At 46.6% G+C, this 21116-nt stretch overlaps 1 protein-coding gene across 14 annotated transcripts in view; it reads right to left on the reverse strand.

Moving 5' to 3' along the window:
* magi1b (membrane associated guanylate kinase, WW and PDZ domain containing 1b) overlaps window positions 1-21116 on the reverse strand; it is a 107074-nt gene that overhangs the window by 30498 nt on the left and 55460 nt on the right. For 12 of the 14 annotated variants that reach the window (XM_030374125.1, XM_030374119.1, XM_030374121.1 and 9 more), the window contains 9 exons: window positions 19361-19606; window positions 16290-16509; window positions 15515-15597; window positions 14636-14671; window positions 11051-11108; window positions 9710-9828; window positions 8149-8271; window positions 3934-4119; window positions 2916-3563 (listed from right to left, as the gene is read on the reverse strand). In XM_030374125.1, coding sequence (XP_030229985.1) covers window positions 2916-3563; window positions 3934-4119; window positions 8149-8271; window positions 9710-9828; window positions 11051-11108; window positions 14636-14671; window positions 15515-15597; window positions 16290-16509; window positions 19361-19606 — 1719 coding nt within the window. The remainder of the gene's footprint in view (window positions 1-2915; window positions 3564-3933; window positions 4120-8148; window positions 8272-9709; window positions 9829-11050; window positions 11109-14635; window positions 14672-15514; window positions 15598-16289; window positions 16510-19360; window positions 19607-21116) is intronic. The other 2 variants (XM_030374122.1, XM_030374132.1) reach the window with 1 other exon arrangement.

Below are 21116 nucleotides of genomic sequence, written 5' to 3' on the forward strand. Positions count from 1 at the left end.
AGACGACGACACATGACGGAAGAAGCGGTTGACACATGTACGCCTCGATGAAGCATGTTACCACCACGGGCTTACTACGGCAGGCACACAGAGCCAAACACAACCCCCTGCTCTTGCTACCCCACACACACACGCACACCAAGACACACACCTGAACCGAGGCGGTTGTCAGGACGATGCTATTATGAGAGTGTGACAATAGCAGTCAGAAGTATAATACAAGGGGAGCAGAAGGGGGAGAGAGACAGAGAGAGACACGGACGACAAGACTGCCAAGTACAAAAAATATCATGTGACTTGCCGCAAACACCCCTGCCAATCAGGACGAGTTGGGCTTGAACAAACTGCAACCGCACACACTCAAGCACGTGACACACACTTGCATGCATGTGTTCACAGACATGCATGCGCACACATGGCTGGAGTTTAAAAGCCGCAACGTTAGCCAAGGCCAGCCTGGCAGCTAATACGGACCAATTACTCGCATCACACAGCGTGTTGGGAGCTTTGAAGGTCTCTTGACTGCAACAACTCGTCCATTGCCTAGGATACCTGTCTCATCAGACACGCACACCGCCGTGATCAGAACCCCTTCATGTGAACCATGCTATCTGTCTATCCAGTGAAAAGGGATAGTGCAGATAAGGCATTATTTCTGGTCAATGACGTCAAATATACAGTATATCAATGCATTTTTTAGGTTTTTGCATGGAATAAAGTAAATGCTTGAATGTGATCCCAAATCCAACACCATCATGAGATTGCAGCACTTCCGCTACACGACTCTCCCAACAGTCTTTTTGACAGTATAATGACAATGTGCACGTCCATTAAGGTGAGCATCTGCATTCAATTTGACAGAACATACATGGTAATATTAGCCTAGTAGGCTAACATAATATATATTAATATAAATGTATTCCAGCCGACGCAGCTCGATTCGTTCTGATCACATGCGGTATTCACATCCGTTCATGACAAAAAACCTGCATCAATAAAGAGATTGTAGAAGCATTTGACTGATTTAAAAAGTTAAGTACATGTAAATGATGAGTTTCAGCATATAGAGCAAATGTGGCACCACTCAATTTAGCAGAACAGCGAAAGTGCCCTACCGACAGAGAGAACCATTTTCACCCTTGCGTGGGGCATGCCATGACAGCTGCTGTTGACTCAGTTTGCAATTTACTTTTTTAAATCATCTTTAATGGTTTAGACGCTGCCAAATTGCCAGACCTTTTTTCCTGACATTGTCTATCCTTTTAGACAAGACAGGCCAGAGGGTGGTCTCCTTCGAAATATAAAATGCTAGGATTACACATAGGGGTTATCAAATAAACAACTAGGACATTTCCGAAAAAAATGTAATAGAGCAAAATGCACAGAGAATTCACCCCCCGCCCGACAACAAAAACAAAGTATAACTCAGGCATTTTCTTCTAGTAGCCAATTAATGCTGTTGCATTTATCCCCCCGCCCTCCCCCAACTGAACACATGCACAACATTCCGATATGATTCGAATATATTTATTGAATATAACCGCAGACGTTGACTGAATATATTCCCAATGAAGGACTTGAATCATCCAAGACTCGAGGTCCCCCCTCGTAAGCCTTCCTGATATCACCTCCTGCATGACAAAAGGTTTAGCCAAGGAGCTGTGACAACGCCCGCCCACTGACTTTAATGGGTAGCTCGTCCTGCCCTCTGACCTTTCTGGTAAGCATGACGCACAGCTCAAACGCAGACAGTGCCATGCTAGAGAGAGAGCTACCTTAAAAGGCTTGGTCAAGAAAAGAAAAAGGGCAATCGTTTCATCTGTAACCTGTGAGTGTGTGCGTCTGAGAGTCCAATTCAAGGGTTTTGTGCCGGGACGATTGTCAATCTGAGGTGTCGACCAGAGCAAGATTGCACTGTGTATGCGGCTGACGGCCGGCCGGCGCACGGAATAATTGCCATTTAGGGACGACACACTTTACCACATGTACACACAAGCGCGCACACACACATGTGTGCCGACGTCGCAAAACACTCACGGCCACAGATAAAGCTAATCGTACACATGATGATGCAAATTATTTTTAAGCGGTCTTGCTCTGGCCCTTTGACTGAGGGCACATTTAAGCCTGACTAAACCTGACAAGAAAGATTCACAACCAGCCCACACAACAAGCCACAGGGGTGGAGGGAATGGAGAGAGAGAGAGACACACGCGCACGCGCACACAAACACACACACACACACACACACACACACACACACACACACACACACACACACACACACACACACACACACACACACACACACACACACACAAAGAATATGAATATATGGATAAATAGACAGATGGATAGATAGAAAGTTAAATAAGCCTGCAATCTCTGTTTCAACTCCCTCTGTCGATGCTCTGACTGGCGGTTCAGTCCTGGCATCACTTCATCTCCTCGATCAGTTCGTTGTTCCGTATGTTCAAACTCAACAACTCACTGACAAAGTCTCACTTCGTCAGTTTCTTCGTGTCGCTCCTTTCTAATCTCTCATTATTCCTCCAGTCTTCCTCTCCTGCCACCTGCTTTTCAGGATGCCGTCAACTACTGGCGTGGATAACTAAATAAGGTAGTCAATATGCTGGGAGACGGAACCGCCACAGCAGGCTGCAGTCTCTCACTGCCGCGTGATCCAACAACCTCATGCCGGAGGTGGCCACTGCATCGCAACACGACATATACTGTATACCGAATGCATCAAAAAGAAAAAGCCAAACAGAATACAAGCCTTTGTGTGACAATGAAATCCCACACGGCCAAAAATATACAAAATAACAAAACAGGGTGCGACTCATGCAACACATACGATAAATCACAAAACACACACAAAACACACAGCGCCATGACGAGCTCAAATCACCCACCTCTCTGCACCAGCATGGTGACCTCGGTGCCCTTGGGACACTTGCTGAGCAGGTCGACCACCTGGTTGTGCGACATGGTCTGTACGTTCTTCTTGTTCACCTCCACGATGATGTCGCCCTCCTTGAGGCCCCGGCAGCGCGGGTAGTCCACGATCTGCTTGACCCGCTGCCCGCCGCCCCCGGGGCTGTCGGCGATGGTGAAGCCAAAGCCCTTGTCGCCCTTCTCCATGTGCACCGTGATGAGCTCCGGCTGCGTGGCGATGGACGAGGCCAGCGTCTGGCCCTCGCTGCCCGCCGCCTCCGAGGCCGAAGAGGGGCTGTGAGGCCGCGGGAGGCCGTTGAGCGCCATCCCGCCGCCGCCGTTGTTGGCCAGGTGGTTGCTGCCGTGGCTGCCGTGGCTGGACGGCGGGGAGTCATAGTTGTTGTGCGACTCCTGCCCGTTGACGATGATGGGCTCCTTGTTCTCCGTGATGGCCACCGAGGTCACCATGCTGGTGTTGGGGTCGTCGGGGTCGAAGGGCAGCGGGTAGCCGCGGCACAGCTCCAGGTTCACCATGGAGCCGATGCCGATGGACTGGAAGATCTTCACCACCTGGGCGTGGGTGTAGCCCAGCACGCACGTGTCGTTCACGCTCACGATGACGTCGCCTGGGAGGAGGGGGGGGGGGAGGAGTTGACATTAAGCAGTGCGTTTCATCCGCCCGGTTAAATATCACGCAGGAGGCATTACAGCAGACAGAACAGCAGGGGCACCATTGCGATGGAGTGGATAAGGTTTGGTATTTGGCTGGAGACACCCACCTTCTTATAGATTTATGTTTGAAATTGTATGCTTTATAGTATTGTATGCTTTTATATTATAGAGTGAGATAGAGAGGGAGGTATGGGAGACAGAGGGGAGGACATGCAGCAAATGACCACGGGCAGGATTCAAACCCGGGTCGCTGCGTTCAGGACTGAGCCTTTATGGTACGCGCTGTACCCGCTGAGGCTCCGGGGCCCCCCTGGAGACACCCACCTGTCTCCATCTTGCCGTCGAGCGCGGCGGGGCCGTCCAGCACCAGGCTCTTGATCTGCAGGAACTCGTCGGGCTCGTCGCCCCCGACGACGGTGAAGCCGAACCCTCGGCGGCTCTTCTTCAGCTTGGTGTTGATGAAGGTCCCCTTCAGCTCAGCCGGGTTCCGTGTGAAGAACGGCTTCCCCCCTGGCGCGACCGAGACACACACCCGTCAGTATTGCCAGCGTCATCATTCTCGTCACCAGAACGGGGGATTTTTGAAACACGTTAATGTGAAAGTTAATAGGCGTGTTAATGTGGACGTTAATTTGCAGGTTAATCGGCAGGTTAATGTGGTCGTTAATGTGCTCGTTAATTCACACGTGATTGCGCACGTCAATTGACACGTTAAAGGGATAGTAGAGATATCTGGAAATTGACTTTTGCCTGTCCTACCCAGATTCAGACGAGTTGATTTATTCCAAATTCATTATTGTTTGTCCAGAAGGGGAGTTTTCAAAAGCCAGCAGCCAACCTCCTACAGTTTCTGACTCTTTTTTAATAAGAAACTATTCGGAAAATAATTAAAATACTTCTTTCCCTCAAATTAGGAGCCGGGCTACAGTAACTCTGCAAGTCAATTGAAGGGGCTAACGGAAAGCTTATGCTTACCAAGCAATCTCCCCTTCGTGATTCACCATTGGCAATTTTACAGTATTTTTATTTTACAAATAATAAGTATTCCCAACATTATAATTTTGTGAAATAATATTTAGAAGAAGAAGAAAAGTAGGTAGGGAATTTCATGGCGCAGTTCAGAATTTTCATGAGTGAAATGATTGCAAATAAAGTGTTAAAGAAATAATTGGAACAGGATGACTCGCAGCAAAGTGGAAGAGCTGGTTGAAAGGACTTCACTTGTCTTCTCTACGTCGTAGCACAGACTCTTCTGGATGTCTTCCATTTCAAGACAGATTCTTGGTGATTTCGTTTTATTGTATTTTTTAAGCAATGGCTTCTTTCTTGCCCTTATGCCATACTTGCACTGTATGCATATACGACTCTCAGTAGGGGTTGAGGTCTGATCCTAGAATTGCCCCTGGGACGCACAATGATGAATTGGGAATGAATCAATTCAACACGCAAATGCCAAATTACAGATATCTCTCTAAATGTAAATTCTCTTTGCATCCGACAGAAATCAATAAATCAAATGTATAGATCAAATTTAAAATTAAATCTATATTTATTGCTGTCGCTGGCCCGTAATAAACCTGTCCAATAATTGAATTCGGCCCGAATGCAATGATTGGACGGCCCACCTGCCTGCCTGCCTGCCTGCCTGCCTGCCTGCCTGCCTGCCTGCCTGCCTGCCTGCCTGCCTGCCTGTCTACCTTCCTACCCAGCTCCCTGCGCGTACTCTGACCCCTGTGCTTGACCAGAGTCTTCCACAAGGCGGGTCAGACCTAAAGCTAGAAAGCCATTTCGGTTGGGCACTTACAAAATCTAGAATACTATGCCAGCTGTTTTGCCTACCATACCTTTAATTCACACATCACTTCAATGGCTGAACTGAATGAAGGTAAAATACCCAGAGGGGACCATTACCCCAAATCAGTCTAATCATCAATCTACCCCAGCAGTCCGTCGTTCGGGACTGCATTGCTCTGTGGTAAATTGTGCAAGAGTTCAATTATTAATACAAGGTTGTATAATTCCAATGTGTATTAGACGTTTTCAATGAAGCTGTACGACTACAACATGGGGTAATGAGACTGGATCTTTATGCGTTGCAATCCTACAGTTGCACAGCTATCAACGGCACATTCTCACACGCCATGAGGGAAAGGGACTAGCTTTACATTCCAGCCCTGGAAACAGCCAGCAGGCAGACAGGGAGACCGATGGTGGAGGAAATAAGTCTCCATTTCACTCCACTGAACTCTTTAGACTCATTACTTGGACTTGTTACAAGTCTCTATTTTTTCCGCTGTGCCTGGCCTTTCTGTCCCCAGCTTCCTGCCTCCATTTTGAGTGCAAGCGGCGGCAGAGGAAATGAGGAGGATGTAGTAAATTATAAGCAGGCGGTGAGTGATACGAGATGCCATGAATCAAATCCACGAGGGGTCTCCATTGACTTACAAAAAGGAGAGGATGTAGCAACACAAGAAAATCCGAGCTTAAGCAAGCGGGCGATATTTCTTAATGAAAAGAAGGATGGGGCACTGAGCATTCAGTTTATTGGAGTGATTTAAGGGGGAGGAAACATTATATTGACTTGAGTTCAGAGCAGAGATGTAGTGGACGGATGAAACTGAACTAGAGCAACTGGAGCATAGGGAAAACATTGCTGAAGAAGGGATAGAATTTTGTCCTCCAATTCAAAAAACAAAACCCTTCTACAGTGTCGGGTGTGGTTTTCAGTATTTCGGGGAGCTTCTTTGTATGATGTCTTGTGTGTTCAAATCCAAGGGAGAGGGAGAGGAAGAAGGAGAAAAAACAAAAAACATAAAAAGCTGGAGAATAGCAGAGTTTGAGCAAAGCATTTCTCTTGAGGGATGTGTGGGGCAAGACAGACACCAGCACACATACGCTGAGAACAAACAAACAACTGAGCCAAACCAAAAAGATAGCAGCACAAAAAAAAATGAACAAAAGGCAGCAAGAAAGTAAATGTGAAATGTCAAAGTAGAAGTGGAACAACTAAAACAATGGGCGAGAGGGAGAGAGTGATAGAGAGAGTATCACAACAGTGAGGCAGTTGACCCTGTGGCTGTGTTAATTATAAGTAGAAAAGGGGTCGGTGCACTGGTGGAACGTAAAGGGCCAAGATAGCTGGAGGAGGAAGACAACATGTTTCACTGCTCATCTCTTCCTAACCATTTGGTTCAGTCCAGATGGGGGCGTGCGTTGTGCAGTGTGCGTTTGGATGATCAGACTTAAAGTTCAATCCAATATCAAAATATGTGTATCAAAAAAGGTGAGGTACATGCTAAATGTGAGCAGTGCAATAAAGTTAACATAGTACGTGGAGGACATATTTCTTTAACCTTACAAAAAAGCCACAACACGCGTTGCCGAGGGTGCTTAATTAAGAAAGAAGGTTCAATACCAAAAGAATGGCATATCATTACTTTACTTGTTAATACAAAATCTGAAATTTCGACAAGTAATCTCTGGTAATTGATGGAAAGAGAGCTCCATGTGGAACTGCTATAGGCAAGACATACTTTAAACTGAGACAGTCCTGCCAGCTACTCGACACATTTTGTTCTTTAGTAGTAGTACCTATATATGTAGTTATTTAGTAGTACTATCACTTGATATCCTATATGTTTAGTATTTTTGGAGTACTACCACTTGTAACCTTATACATGTAGATATTTAGTAGTAGTACTACTTGTTACCGTATATATGTGGTTCTTTAGTATTACTACCCTTGATACCGTATACGCGTTGTTTTTCAGATGTATTACCACTTGATACCATATACATGTAGTTATTTAGGAGTACTATTTCTTGATGCCATATACGTGTTGTTTTTAAGAAGTACTACCATTGATACCGTATAAGTGGAGTTTTTTAGTAGTACTATCGCTTGATACCCTATATGTGTATTTTTGAGTAGTGCTACCACTTATAACCTTAAAGGTGTTGCTCTTTAATAGCACGACCCTTGATACTGTATACCTGTTGTTCTTTAATAGTACTACCCTTGATACTGTATACCTGTTGTTCTTTAATAGTACTACCCTTGATACCGTATACGTGTTGTTCTTTAATAGTACTACCCTTGATACTGTATACCTGTTGTTCTTTAATAGTACTACCCTTGATACCGTATACGTGTTGTTCTTTAATAGTACTACCCTTGATACCGTATACGTGTTGTTCTTTAATAGTACTACCCTTGATACCGTATACGTGTTGTTCTTCAATAGTACTACCCTTGATACTGTATACCTGTTGTTCTTTAATAGTACTACCCTTGATACCGTATACGTGTTGTTCTTTAATAGTACTACCCTTGATACCGTATACGTGTTGTTCTTTAATAGTACTACCCTTGATACCGTATACGTGTTGTTCTTTAATAGTACTACCCTTGATACCGTATACGTGTTGTTCTTTAATAGTACTACCCTTGATACCGTATACGTGTTGTTCTTCAATAGTGCTACCCTTGATATCATATACATGTCTTTTCTCAGTAGCACTACGGCCTGTGGTACTCACGTTTCTGGCCCATGGCGTTGGGCACGGGCGGGCCTTTCTGCGGGTCCCTGTAGGTCTCCTGCTGGGTGGCTGCGGCGTAGCTGGCCAGCGGGGCCCCTGCCATGTTTGAGTCCTCGATCCATTCTGCAACAGCAAGGGGCGTGTGAACTCCGAATGGGGGTCATGAAGTGTGTGTGCGGGTGCCCACCTCCTATGAATTTACAGTTTATGGCCGGCGAGTGGGGGGGCGGGCAGAAGCAAGAGCTAATGCCCGTGACGCAGAACTTCCATTCCAGCTGCCCTCACCCTCTCCCCTGGGGATCTGGAGGAGATTGGCTCGGAAGCTGAGGTTGAATTTCTGGGGTGAAAATTACAAATCTCACAGTGCGGCTGCAATACAGCCACACTGCTCCCCTACGGAGCCCTGGGGATGCTTATAAAACCGTGACTAGCCGTGATTGAGGGACAACCAGTGATGTATATAATAAAGCCTCGACTCCCTGCCGAGCGACAATAGACGGCTATTAAATTACATTTACCAACCGGGTGAAAAGAGCCTCATATTCCCGGTTTCCCTCCCTTGACGAACGACTATGACGGAAAAAAGAACGGCGTTCCATCTGCACACCGGGCGCAGCCTGCCATAAATCACCCTTCCATGTTCCTCCTCGCGCTCATACGAAGCACGGCGGTCATTAATATTCGGAGCGCTGAGATAGAATCAATAGGGCAGGGTTGGAGGGAAAGCCCTGTTCGTGTATTGGGTTCTGGTCGAGAGAGATTGAGTATTCATAGGGCCGGACGCACTAAGGGTGTAATCGAGTAAGACAACGTTTTATGCTGAGGGAGTAGAACGTGAAGAGCCGTGGAGAGGCTTCCCCACCTCCTGAGAGTCCAATCTCCTTTCGGTATCCCTCTCCCCGCAGGACGTCCTGAAGATGGATGTGGGAGGGGAGGGGGTGCTACTGCTACGCTTGGAGCGCTTTTGGGTTGCTTTGGGCCGTTACAGGAAAATAATATCTGGACAAGATCTTCCGGAGCAGCAGGGAGTTTGTGCCGTGCAGACCCGGGGAATTAACGCAACCGGAGACGTAATGTAACACGTGTTTTGTTGTTTTATTGTATCGCACCGGTGTTAGCGGCTAAAGTGGGGTGTTAAATGTGTTAGCGCAGCTCCATATGGTCCTGCTCAAATAACCCATTAGGGGAGGAACTGAACAAGGATATCCAGCAGCTTGACATCAAACTTACCTTTCACGCCACTGTGAGAGAGAGCATTTATCAACAGTTTTGTCACATACACAACTGGGCTACAAAAGAGAATATACCCATTAAAACGGCTGCGGGTACACAGCTATAAATCATAGGTATGCCTTTATGGAAGGTCACTTAGCAAATCATAAGTCAGTAGCAGGCGACAGCAAGAATTAGCCAAAGTCGGGTACACAAAAGCCACACACACACGCACGCACGCACGCACGCACGCACGCGCACACAGGGATTCATCACAAACACACCCCAGTCGCGCCACATGGATAGAAAGAAAGAAAGTGACGCCCCCGGCGGGGGCTGGTGAACGAACCTCGGATGTAGCGCTCACCTTCGGGTGGCTGCTGGCTGAGCGGCTGCTGCTGCTCCAGCTGCCGGCGCCGCTTGGCCTCCAGCACCGGGTTCTCGTACTGGGTCTTCCTGTTGATGTGGCTGGAGGGTGGAGAGTGGAGGTCGGAGGTGAGGTTGGAGGAAGGCCAGTGGTTGGTTGGTTGGATGGGTCGGACAGGAAGGGAGTGGTGGTGGTGGGGAAACGTATGGAGGGACACAACAAAAAGGGCAAGACAACAAGGATCGAATATATAAATAATAAAGCAAAGACAACACGGGGGTATTGACGATGGGGGATGGTAGATTGGAGGGCCGGAGCGCAGAGGAGAAAGAAGATTGGAAAATTTGAATGAGGAATACGAACGTATACAGACACACGTGAGGCCGTGGAATTGAATTACGTCGGGTGCGGTGTGTGTGGGGGTGGGGGATTGGGTTGTGTTGGGTGATGGGAAATTGAAATCCGAGGAATGGAAAAACAAAGCCAAAAGGCGGACAAAGTAATGTTTTTCACAATACAGGATGAAAGGAAATTAGACAATCATTGGTCGGATGGAAGGCCGAAAAACATAGATGTATGGAAACCATAGCAACGAATAGATTGGATGATCAAGCAAGAACAGACAAGGTTGTGGATGAGGAATGAATGAGAAGGAGGAGAAAATTAGGTCAGAAAAAGAGAGAGCGAGAGAGAGTGAGCGGTCGGGAGAGCAAGAGAGAGCTAGGACGGTGAAGGAGACTCAAAGGAACGATATAGAGATAGGAATTGATCAATACGGTCGGCAAACACGGATTAAGACACTTAATCCCCACTATTCAATGGCATATAGGCAGGGAGATATAATAAAAACACATTTATCAGAACAAAATAGACACGACTTAAAAGCATTCCAACGGGCTAATAATGCAGTCTGATAAAAGGACATCAAAATAAAACATCAGCAGCAGAGCATCCAGTCCCCCGAGGTATGAGCATCAACACCACATGAAACATATTTACATTTTGCACACACACACACACACACACACACACACACACACACACACACACACACACACACACACACACACACACACACACACACACACACACACACACACACACACACACACACACACTCCAAATGACATGAGCACAAAAATGGCCTACATTTCTTGAAAAGGCCTGAAATAGTTATGTATGTGGCTGATGTTTAATACTGCAACAGTACATCTGTTGTGTGAGCTCTCTGTATTTTACAGTACAGCCCGAAATCTTTCTGCAACACCACCCCCACCCCCACCACCACCACCTCCGACGCCTGCACAGCGCTGTGTGACTTACTCCACGTAGTAGACCCCATACACTGGATCGTCTATCTTCTCCCACCCGGTCGGCAGTTCTGCAGGAAAGGAAAACAGACACACAGACAGAGACAAACAGAGACAGACAGAGAGAGCGACAGACCGAGACAGAGAGAGACAGACAGAGAAAGACAGAGACATACAGTGAGTATAGGCAGATCCAAAATGCAGTTGCTTGACGATATATTGTTGACTGTAAAGAAGGAATTGAGGCCAGCAGAGAACTCTGCCATGCGTCTTTCCTGCCTGTTTGTCAGTCAGTCTCCAAGGCCAGAGGGAGGATGCTTCACAGGCTGTCTGCCACCCTCCCCTCCCCTCGCCCAGCCTGCCTGCCTGCCTGCACTCCCACCCTCCCTCCCTCCCCTTCCATTGCTGCAATTTTCACGCATCAGATAAGTGTATAGAGGGGTGGCAGGGACACACAGATAGGAGGAGACAAACACACACACACACACACACACACACACACACACACACACACACACACACTGAAAGACAAACACAAACCAACATCAAACACCTATAATCACTCACACACTGATAAACACATACATACTGACAAACAAACAAGCATGCAGATAGAAACACACTTGCCAGGTGCCTCGTAATTCACTTTGGGAGACGGTTCCATTTTGCTTATCTTCCTCTTTCTTCCCGCCAATCATAGAACCACTTATCAAAGACAAGATCCCTCATGTTTTGCCCGTTAAATCAATGACGTGTTAACTCGTTGTCCTTAAGGGGTCGACTAGAGTGGACGTGTGCTGGAGCATGGATCCCAGCTGTGGTCGCTTGGTTGTGACCTCATGGATTTCTCACCGTCAATCATTGCAAGGTTGAGGTTAAGATGTGGGCCAGGTCGTATTTGGCCTTGCATCGTGCACCAATATTTCTCCCAACTACACAAGCATCTCCAAGAGACAAGAACATTACCGTCATTCACACTGTGAACAAGCCATTAACGGATGATTTAGGACAAGAAGTGCCTATTGTTTGACCCGAGTGGTATATATATATATTACATTGCAAATTCAAAGATGCCAAACGCCTCCCTAGAAATTGTCCGTAGACTGATTGCAGCAATGGAACGATTATTGGGTGGCGTCCAACACAACAGCAATGTCAAATGTTTTATAGGCAAATTGTCCAATCATTCTCTCCGGCGAGGTATCAATTTTGCATATCATTACCCTCTCAGCCAATTACGGCTGAGTGTACGTGGTGGCCCTGCCGGGTAATTACATCCATCAACCTCTGGAGAACGCTCCTCTAGCTGTCTAGTGCAGAACGCCTCCGGTTTGAGTGGAGTCAATGGCAGACTTGTGTGCTACACAAGTCAAACCGCCGTTGCCTCTCTTCATTCACAACACCGCAATAGACACACAACAGTAGATATCCCCAAAAGGCTCAGAAAACAGAATGCGTTTTTGAGCAAACGGGAAAATCTGCTTACCAGCAAAGTCGTCACACAAATTGAGTTTTAGGTCACAAATAAAACTGGAGCAGATTTTTCCACACCGGTTAAAATCATGAAATGCCATGAAACGTGACTGTTCGACTGCATGGTGCCCGTGTGTGCGGGGGGGGGGGCTGTACGACACACCCGCAGAGTGGTACGGTGGCCGGGTGATTCAAGTGCACTGGAGGGGAACATAAGGCAGAGCGACATGGTCCCCCCCCCTCGCCTTGTGCTAAAATTCTAATCACCCACTTGATTTCACAGTGCAGTAGTTCCGCCCCAACTGGGACCACCTGCGCACCTCTGTGTCTGCATAGGGGTGTGTGTCAGTGTGTCCGTGTGTGTATGCGTGTGACGACACATTGCATTCCTGCCGTTACTTATCCGCGGGACGCTGCAGCCACCTCTGCAATAAACACTCCTGTGCGTGAATCCAGAGAGGATTAGAGTGCACGCAATCTAGGAGACATTCAAAAACGCCCTCCGTCTTATCGTTCCATCTCAAATATCAAGTCCCCCTCCCCCCCACACCGCCACACCTGCAGCTATACACATATCTACCTGTAAGCATCTCATTCTGATGCTCAGTATTTGATTTCTCCCCGAGAGCTCGGGGCATCATATGCAGTCTCCTGCGTTTGTAACTCCCAACGAGAAGGGTAGTAATTGCATTTCTTTTTCGCATCCCCCCCTGGTCTGTATGGGATATTGTGATCGATAGTTATTGGACACGTTTATCCACTTGAGGCGGTGGAGTTCCATCTGGCTGCCCGCCTCATGATACAGACGGGGAAGCGTTGCTCTGGCAATAGCCAACAAGACTGATGGCCCATGGATGTATGGCCTTGTATGATCAAGCATTGTTGTGTACTTTGATATGGCCGGTGGTTATGGAGCTTTTTTTCAGTTTTTTTGCAACATATGGATTTCAGTTATTTTCAAAACTTCCAAGTCTGGGCGTAGCTGATTAAGTGGCCACATGTGCTAGAAGGAATACCCCGCAATCCAATTTAGTGCCCCTCGCTTTTTGCAAGGTAGAAGGAGTTAAAACCAAGTGCTTTGAATCATCATCATGATGTCCAGGCCTAATTTGACCATGATGCAGGGTCAGACATTTGAAGGACTTGGGCCATCATATAAATAAAATAAAATTTGCCTTGAAATTACTTCGAAAAAACTTCTGTATACAACTGTGCATTTTCCAGAACAGCTACAGGTTCTTTTTTTTATTGGAAATCTGTCTATCATCTAACCCTGTAGCAAAGTTACCAACATTCAATAAGATTCTCCTCTGAAGGATCCAAATTCACCCTAAAAAGTATTGCTAAAAAAGTACATTTCCTACCCTGCAATGAGAGTTTCAATAGAGGATTTGAACCTTCGACACAGCTAATGTAATACCCATAGAACAAGTCTCACAGAGTGCCCATTGAAAGGGTTGTCATTGAAATCTTGCACAACTATTAATCAGGCTGCAACTGAAATGTATTACGGCAGCACTTATTATGGGTGGGTGAAAGTGCAGGCCACGCTCCCCGAGAGCTGTTTAGACCAGCATTAGTGGCCCATGGCTGCTGCAGAAGGTCTGCTTACAATGCATGGATGGAGCCAGGGGTATCGGCCCTCTGTCTCTCTCAAACAAGCCATGGAGACCCTCATCAATAAACCAAACAGCTTGGAATGAATGCCATCTCTTGTCAATAAGGATGTTGAGGGCCTGTCGTTTGTGTAAGAGTGTGTGTGTGTGTGTGTGTGTGTGTGTGTGTGTGTGTGTGTGTGTGTGTGTGTGTGTGTGTGTGTGTGTGCACACACGCGTGGGTGTGTTCATAATCTGCACGTGCTTATTCATATCTTATAGCTACATAATCTGCATCCAACAGCACTAAAACAAGGTAACCTCTGTTTAGGTGTTGACAGCACACAAGTAATTAATTAAATCAATTCAATTCACTAATCAATCTGAAAACGGGCCACATTACAGCCTATTCGGTAGCTCGGAAGATGACATGATGTAGATGAGGTGTTCAGTGTGCTGGTAATGCATTCATGCTGTGGGCCTTTGTGAACATTCAACTAGTGGTGATGGTGAATGAGTTGACAGCCTACCTAGATCATTGTCCAGCTCCTCTGTGTGTACCCCTTCTGCTTGGCAAGAGAGACAGGGCAGCAGAATGGTAGGAGAGATGAAGAGAGAGAACCTTAATATGGGGTATTCATTAGTACAATGTAGTAACTATTTACAACCACCAGGTGGCAATAGCTCATCAAAACTGAAAGGTTTGAAACAATTCTGTATTGTAATTACCTTTGGATGGGGAAAATCAGTTATCTTCTCATTGCACTCATGCAGAAAATAATCAAACTTTACTTTTAAAAGGGTTAAAGTTGCACCTCACTAACAAAAACTATTATTTTCCAGGAAAATAAATGTACATTTGTTTGCTTGCACAGATATCGAAGCACACAACCACCGCTGCGCATTGCATTGTATGTGTGCACAGTAATGTGCAGTGTGTTAACGCATCTGAAGGAATAGTTGTATTCATAAATAGGGGGTTCTACTGGTATCAACTCACACCTAAGGGGTGAGGGGCATGTTTTTGCTAAGATCAGAACAGCTGTAAACTTATTCCATTTAGACTGCAGGGCCACACTACACAATGCTGACACCTACAGGCTACAGAGGAAATGTCAACACTAGGGGCGGGTGACAATCATAAAACAATATATATATATATATATATATATATATATACGAGAACAAAAGGATTCCCTGGGGCATTAATGTTGAACCAAATTCTTTTTCAGAATTGAGCTTTGATTTAACAAAGACAAAATTGTTTAGGTTCTTTCAACACTATTTGAACACACACACACACACACACACACACACACACACACACACACACACACACACACACACACACACACACACACACACACACACACACACACACACACACACACACACACACACACACGTACCATCATCTTCACATTCTTCTAGGGGTTTCTGAGGTTTGTCCAGGCACCGAGGGTCTATCCAGGATGTGGTCTTGGTATTGTGGCTGAACATGGACACAAGGAACACTTGGAGGTCATCATATCATTTGCAAGGGGGAAACAACTATACAAATTCAAATATTTCCTCTATAATAAAATTCCAAAGAGCATGGCGGCAAATAAGATGATGTTGGGAATTGCAATGCATGAGTCTACATGAAGTCTTACAACCTGTTCTGTGGATGATCAGGATGGTCCTATTCTGGGACATGATGCAACTCTATCAATAAAGCAGGTCAACTAGCTCCTGTATAACCCACGCAAGAATTCACTGAACCGATGTTTGATCATACTGATATTGAAATATATGCAGACTGCATAACGCAGACTGGCAGCTCCAAGACTGTTTCACCGCCACGCAGAACCCTTTGGTTGGACTGCACAGTTTATTTGACACTGCAGACAACCAATGCTCATAACCTCGTCTACCATTTTCTGTATCTGTGAGCTTCATATGGTTGATAATTCAATGCTAACATTTACTTAGTTTCCACAAAGCTTCAATATCCAAATTATCATATTTGCAGAACCCTTAGCAAACTGTTTTTGCTATCTTTCCATCTCAAAGCTGTTGTGGTTCTGTTCATAAGAGCCCTTCTGTTAGCGCTGGAGACCAACACACGCTAGTAGACAGACAAGACGATCCAAGGACGCCAGTGCAGACGCCCCCTTCGCCCCTCTCCTCCAGACGACCTACTCTATGAAGTAGCCCTCCCCGTTCTCCGTGTACGCCATCTCCCAGTTCTCCGGCAGGGGTCCCAGCGGGTCGTCCTCCGGGGGGGGGTGGGGGTGCGTTTGCTGTGTCCTGTCCGTGGTGGCCAACGGGGAGGGGGTGGTCCCGGCGTAGGACGGGGCGCTCTGGCGGGAGTCAAAGGGGCGCACCGCTTGGTGAAAGTCGTCCGCTTCGCTGGAGTCGCCTGGAGGGAGGGGAGAGACGAGGTACAGGCGGGGGACACACGTTTTGCGAGCGTTAATTGTAGTTTCTTGGAACTGCTTCAATCCTCGTCGGGAATGAGGGGTTGGTGGACAGTTCTTTGAGATGCCAGTGCTGCCATAGCCATTATCAAACAGGAGGATGATACACAGCTATCAGACTATTGCAGAAGAGCAACAGAACACATTACCACAAAAGAAAGAAACAAAAGAAGAAAGAGGGACAGGGGGAGACGTGGCAGAGTAAAGACATTGCCGTATTAATTACAGTTTATCCCCCCCCCCCCTCCCCGCATGAATACTGCAGCATCAATGCCCGACACAGATTTATTAGAGTCTAGCGGTCTAAATTCACACTTTTGGAGTAGAGTATTGCACCAGGGTGCGTGACTATGACTTTATGAAGTTGTACACAGAACAGCCGAAATAAATGGTCCTGGTCCAGCAGCGGCTGCTAAAATACACGAGTAGCCCAGAAAAAGAAAGTGCTGACCACGGCAAAGAAATGTGGTGTGCAAAATCAACACAAAATAACACATGCTTGGTGCGAAACGCGACCGAAGCTGTTCATTCCTTCATTTATACATTCATTACTTCCTCCTTGTAACCATTTATCCATCCATCCACTTAGTATCACTAGCAATAAGAGCCTTATTTGGCTAACTGCCTCGTTTGACATTGACAGAAATGGCCCTGCTTCACTAACCTTGATCAGACATCACAAACAGAACCAATTGCAAATACAAATATGAATCAACAAATCCCGGCTAGCAGGCTAAGTGTTGAATCTCCAGGACGTTGGCAGGTGATTGGCATTCTAAAAAGCCACCCTGTAGTCCATTGATGACGGTTTTCCACAGAAATAAGTTCTGTCTGACAGAGATAACAGCAGATACCTTTCTGCAAGTGCTACTATCACAGTTTAAGATCTAGAAACATTCACTACACTGTATTATGGAACGCTACTGAAGGCATGCGCAGGGCGCCAGGTAGCTGGCCAAGATATGTCGATTTGAAATTACTTGCACATTTCCTATAACATCATATCATGGCTATCATGGTTACACCCTTGCTCTGCAATAGGCCTGCCTCAACGTAGTCATAGGGATATATTTTAAGGATATTGACAGTGGCCTGAAATTAGTTTTTCAGATGCCACAGGTACAGAATGTATGATTGAATACAGGTCTGATTTGCGGCTTAAACAAGACCCTCATTGAAAGCCATTATGAAAAAGTTTTATTAAGTGTCTGATTAGAAATCCAAGGGCACCAAGTGTAAAGGGTGGAATTGGTTTTTAGTCAGCCAATACCTTACAGTTTGGGATTCATAGTGGGTATTGCCCATCTTCCAAAAACATTATTATACTCACTGCTTGCACTCTTTTATCCCTGAACCATCCCAAACTTCCTCCTCCTGCAGAGCAGATGCTTATTCTGGAGGGACAATTCGCACGTACCCCCCCCTAACCACTAACCCTATCCCCCCCCGCCTTTAAGCACTGCACTTCCTGTTACCTCATTCACATGCTGACTGACACCTTGCTGACACCTTGGCACGCTGCAACACAAACACTCCCATGTGGAGAGTACACAACTGTTGGTCACACCTTTAAACACAAATGAAGACCGAGGCTTGTTTGACTATCTATAGCCTTCGGAGCTACGTGTCACAAAAATGAATAACATTTTAGAAGGATGTTGCAATACAGCAGGCTGATTTAAAAGCCACATTATTATTACAGTACAAATCCGACACATATTATTGATACACCATAAACAAGCCTGCGTAGCCTAATAAAAAGGGTGTAGTCACCATCACTAGCCACAAATACAAGCCACGTGGTATCCTCCATTCCTATAAAAATCTCAGAAATTCTCCCGACTCCAACTAGCAATAAATACACAGTTCGCACAGCAACCACAACTGTATATTTACACGACGGCGGGGAATATTTCAAACATGGAGGCTGCCATGTCATCCAGTGCCGTCCCGCTTGCAGCCAGATGGCACTATTTTTCTCCCTCCCAGACACCCAGACACTGGCGGATGTGGACAAAAGCGGAGACCACTTACTCACCACACAAAGAACCACTTGTATCCTGCAGCCCGTCACCACAGCATGCTCCTGTGTGTGCGCCCGCTCTCTCTCCCCCCTCCCTGGATCCCGTGTGTTATTTTGTATTCCTCCCTTCTTGGAATAGCCTTCTAAAAACGCATTCGTCCCCCTGATCTGCTTCTGTGTCTCAATCTCTGTCCCACAATCCTTTCCTGCAACCCACTTCCATCTTAAACCCCCCAGGCCCAACACCCCCCCCCCCCCCCCCCCACACCCCTCGCCCAAAACACACACACACACTCTTCCCTAGCCACTCCCTCATTCCGTCCTTCCTTTCCAACTCCTTTCGCTCTTTCCATCTTTTCCTTCTTCACAAGTGATCCAGCGCAGCAACCCCGGCTCCTTCCCATCACCTGGACCACACAGCTCATTACTTTTCTGTGTTTATTTGGTAAAACTAAAAAGGAAGTGGCCTACCACACACACAACAAACACAACACACACCCCCCACCCCCACCCAACCCGATGCGCTCGACAAGGCATCCAAACAGAACGGAACGACCGTCGTACGATAACACTTAGCGCTGGACGATCACCCTTTACGATCCTCGCTTTTCCGAATAAAAGCCCTGCTCTCGTTCCTTCTCCCACCCAGTTCCTACCGGTGCCTTTACAGCCCCTCTCTCGTCACTACTACCGTCGGCCCTAGTAGCCCCGCCTCCCCGCCCTCCTGAGCCCCGCCCCCCCATCCCCTTTAGCTCCTCCCAGAGGCGTACCTGTGAAGCTGCTGTTCATCTCCGGGAGGTCCTCGTCGTCCTCCAGTGGATGCTGGTGCTGCCGCCCTCCAGGCCCTATCCCAGCATGGTGCATCTCATCGTAGGTGTCTGCGCGTCGTGGAGTAGAGTGCTGTGAGCCGGGCAGGCTGCCGCTGAGCCCGTCTGCCAGAGGGGCATCACCGCCGCTACTAATCACTATCCCAGCGGGGGGCTGCGCTGGCGGCTTGGGCGTCCCATAATAGTTACCTAGGCAACGGGGGGAAATTAAGAAAGGGCGGAAGGGGAGGGGGGGGGGGGGGGTGCAGCAGAAAAGGAGGACATGTTAGGGGGGCATGGCAGGACAACAACAGGGTGAATGCATTGGCAGCGTCTGGGTCAGGGCGTGCGCCCGTGCGTGCGTGCGTGCGTGCGTGCGTGCGTGCGTGCGTGCGTGCGTGCGTGCGTGCGTGCGTGTAGGAGTGGCATGACTAAACCAATCTTTGTCTTGTTAAATGAGAAGGGTATAAATTTGAATTCCAGCCGTGACCCTAGTCGTGACTGGCTGCTCATTACACGCTGTTCTTGTCCACTGTGTTTGCTGTAGCTTTGTCAACACTAGAATCCCCAGGACATAGCTTTTTCGTTTAGAAGTATTTGAGCAGTAGAATCATCTCCTCTAGGTTGGTGAAGCCAGCAGAACAATGTGCTATTTTGTAAAAGCAACAGGAATAAATATGGTGTATATTTTTCTGGTTTTGGTAAGGAAACAATATGTCAGAATCCACAGTAATAACATTAGTAATAATAGCACAATAATATTTTCCAGAATTGTAATTAGAATAAACAAGAGACAAACGACTACGTTTCAAATTAGGACTTTTTTTTGTTTACATGTTGCTAGCCCACATTCAATTAGCCTTTACTACGGAGTCAGACAACATTAGTGGTGCTGGGAAGAAAGTGTTTGGATGCATCCATAGGTGGGGTGGTTAATTTAAACGAATGTAAACAATAAAACATATCACAACACTTAAGACCCCACACCAGAAGTGTTTGTGATTCTGTTCATCACATTGGCAGCTACAGTACAGGTCATTATGCTTCGAAGCATGTGGAAAAACTCATCCCTAGCTCAAATTATGTCAATAACATTCATTATAAGAACATGCACAGCATCCTTTTTGATCCTATTTTTTTTTATCAAGCAAACAAATGTATCGGAGATCACCTTTGGGGGATGGGAGGTATCCCGCATGAGAAGGGTGTTGCCATGTAGGGCACCCTGCTTCCTCACTTCAGATCCCCCCCCGCCCCGCCCATAAGCACCAACTGAGATCTCCCACTGAGCTACACTGCTGTCATCCGCTAGTTCAACATGATGCCCTCCATGGTTCCCAATCCACGATGTACATCTGCTTCAATAGGCCCAATGGTTGTCCTAGGTATCGCTTGATTTTTTTGGGTTTAAGATAAGCTTAAATAGTGTTTATCCGAAACGGTCAATCGTTCTAAAGGTCTTTTGAAATGTGAAAATGGGTTATCATCACTATTTCAAGTATAATATTGAAGGCCTCAGTTAAAGTACAGACACTGACTATTTCATAGCAGAAACATGTAGCAGAAAGGAGTAACATCAAACATTCCACTACGTTGAAACTCACTGTTACTGCCTAGACTAAACCGATTTTTTCTTCTACTGACCATAGAGAGGAATGAATTAGAAACCTTCACGTTAACGTTTTCAGAAGATGACATTTATTTATTTATTACTTTATCG

This window comes from Gadus morhua, chromosome 13, assembly GCF_902167405.1.
Source record: "Gadus morhua chromosome 13, gadMor3.0, whole genome shotgun sequence".
NCBI lineage: Eukaryota > Metazoa > Chordata > Actinopteri > Gadiformes > Gadidae > Gadus > Gadus morhua.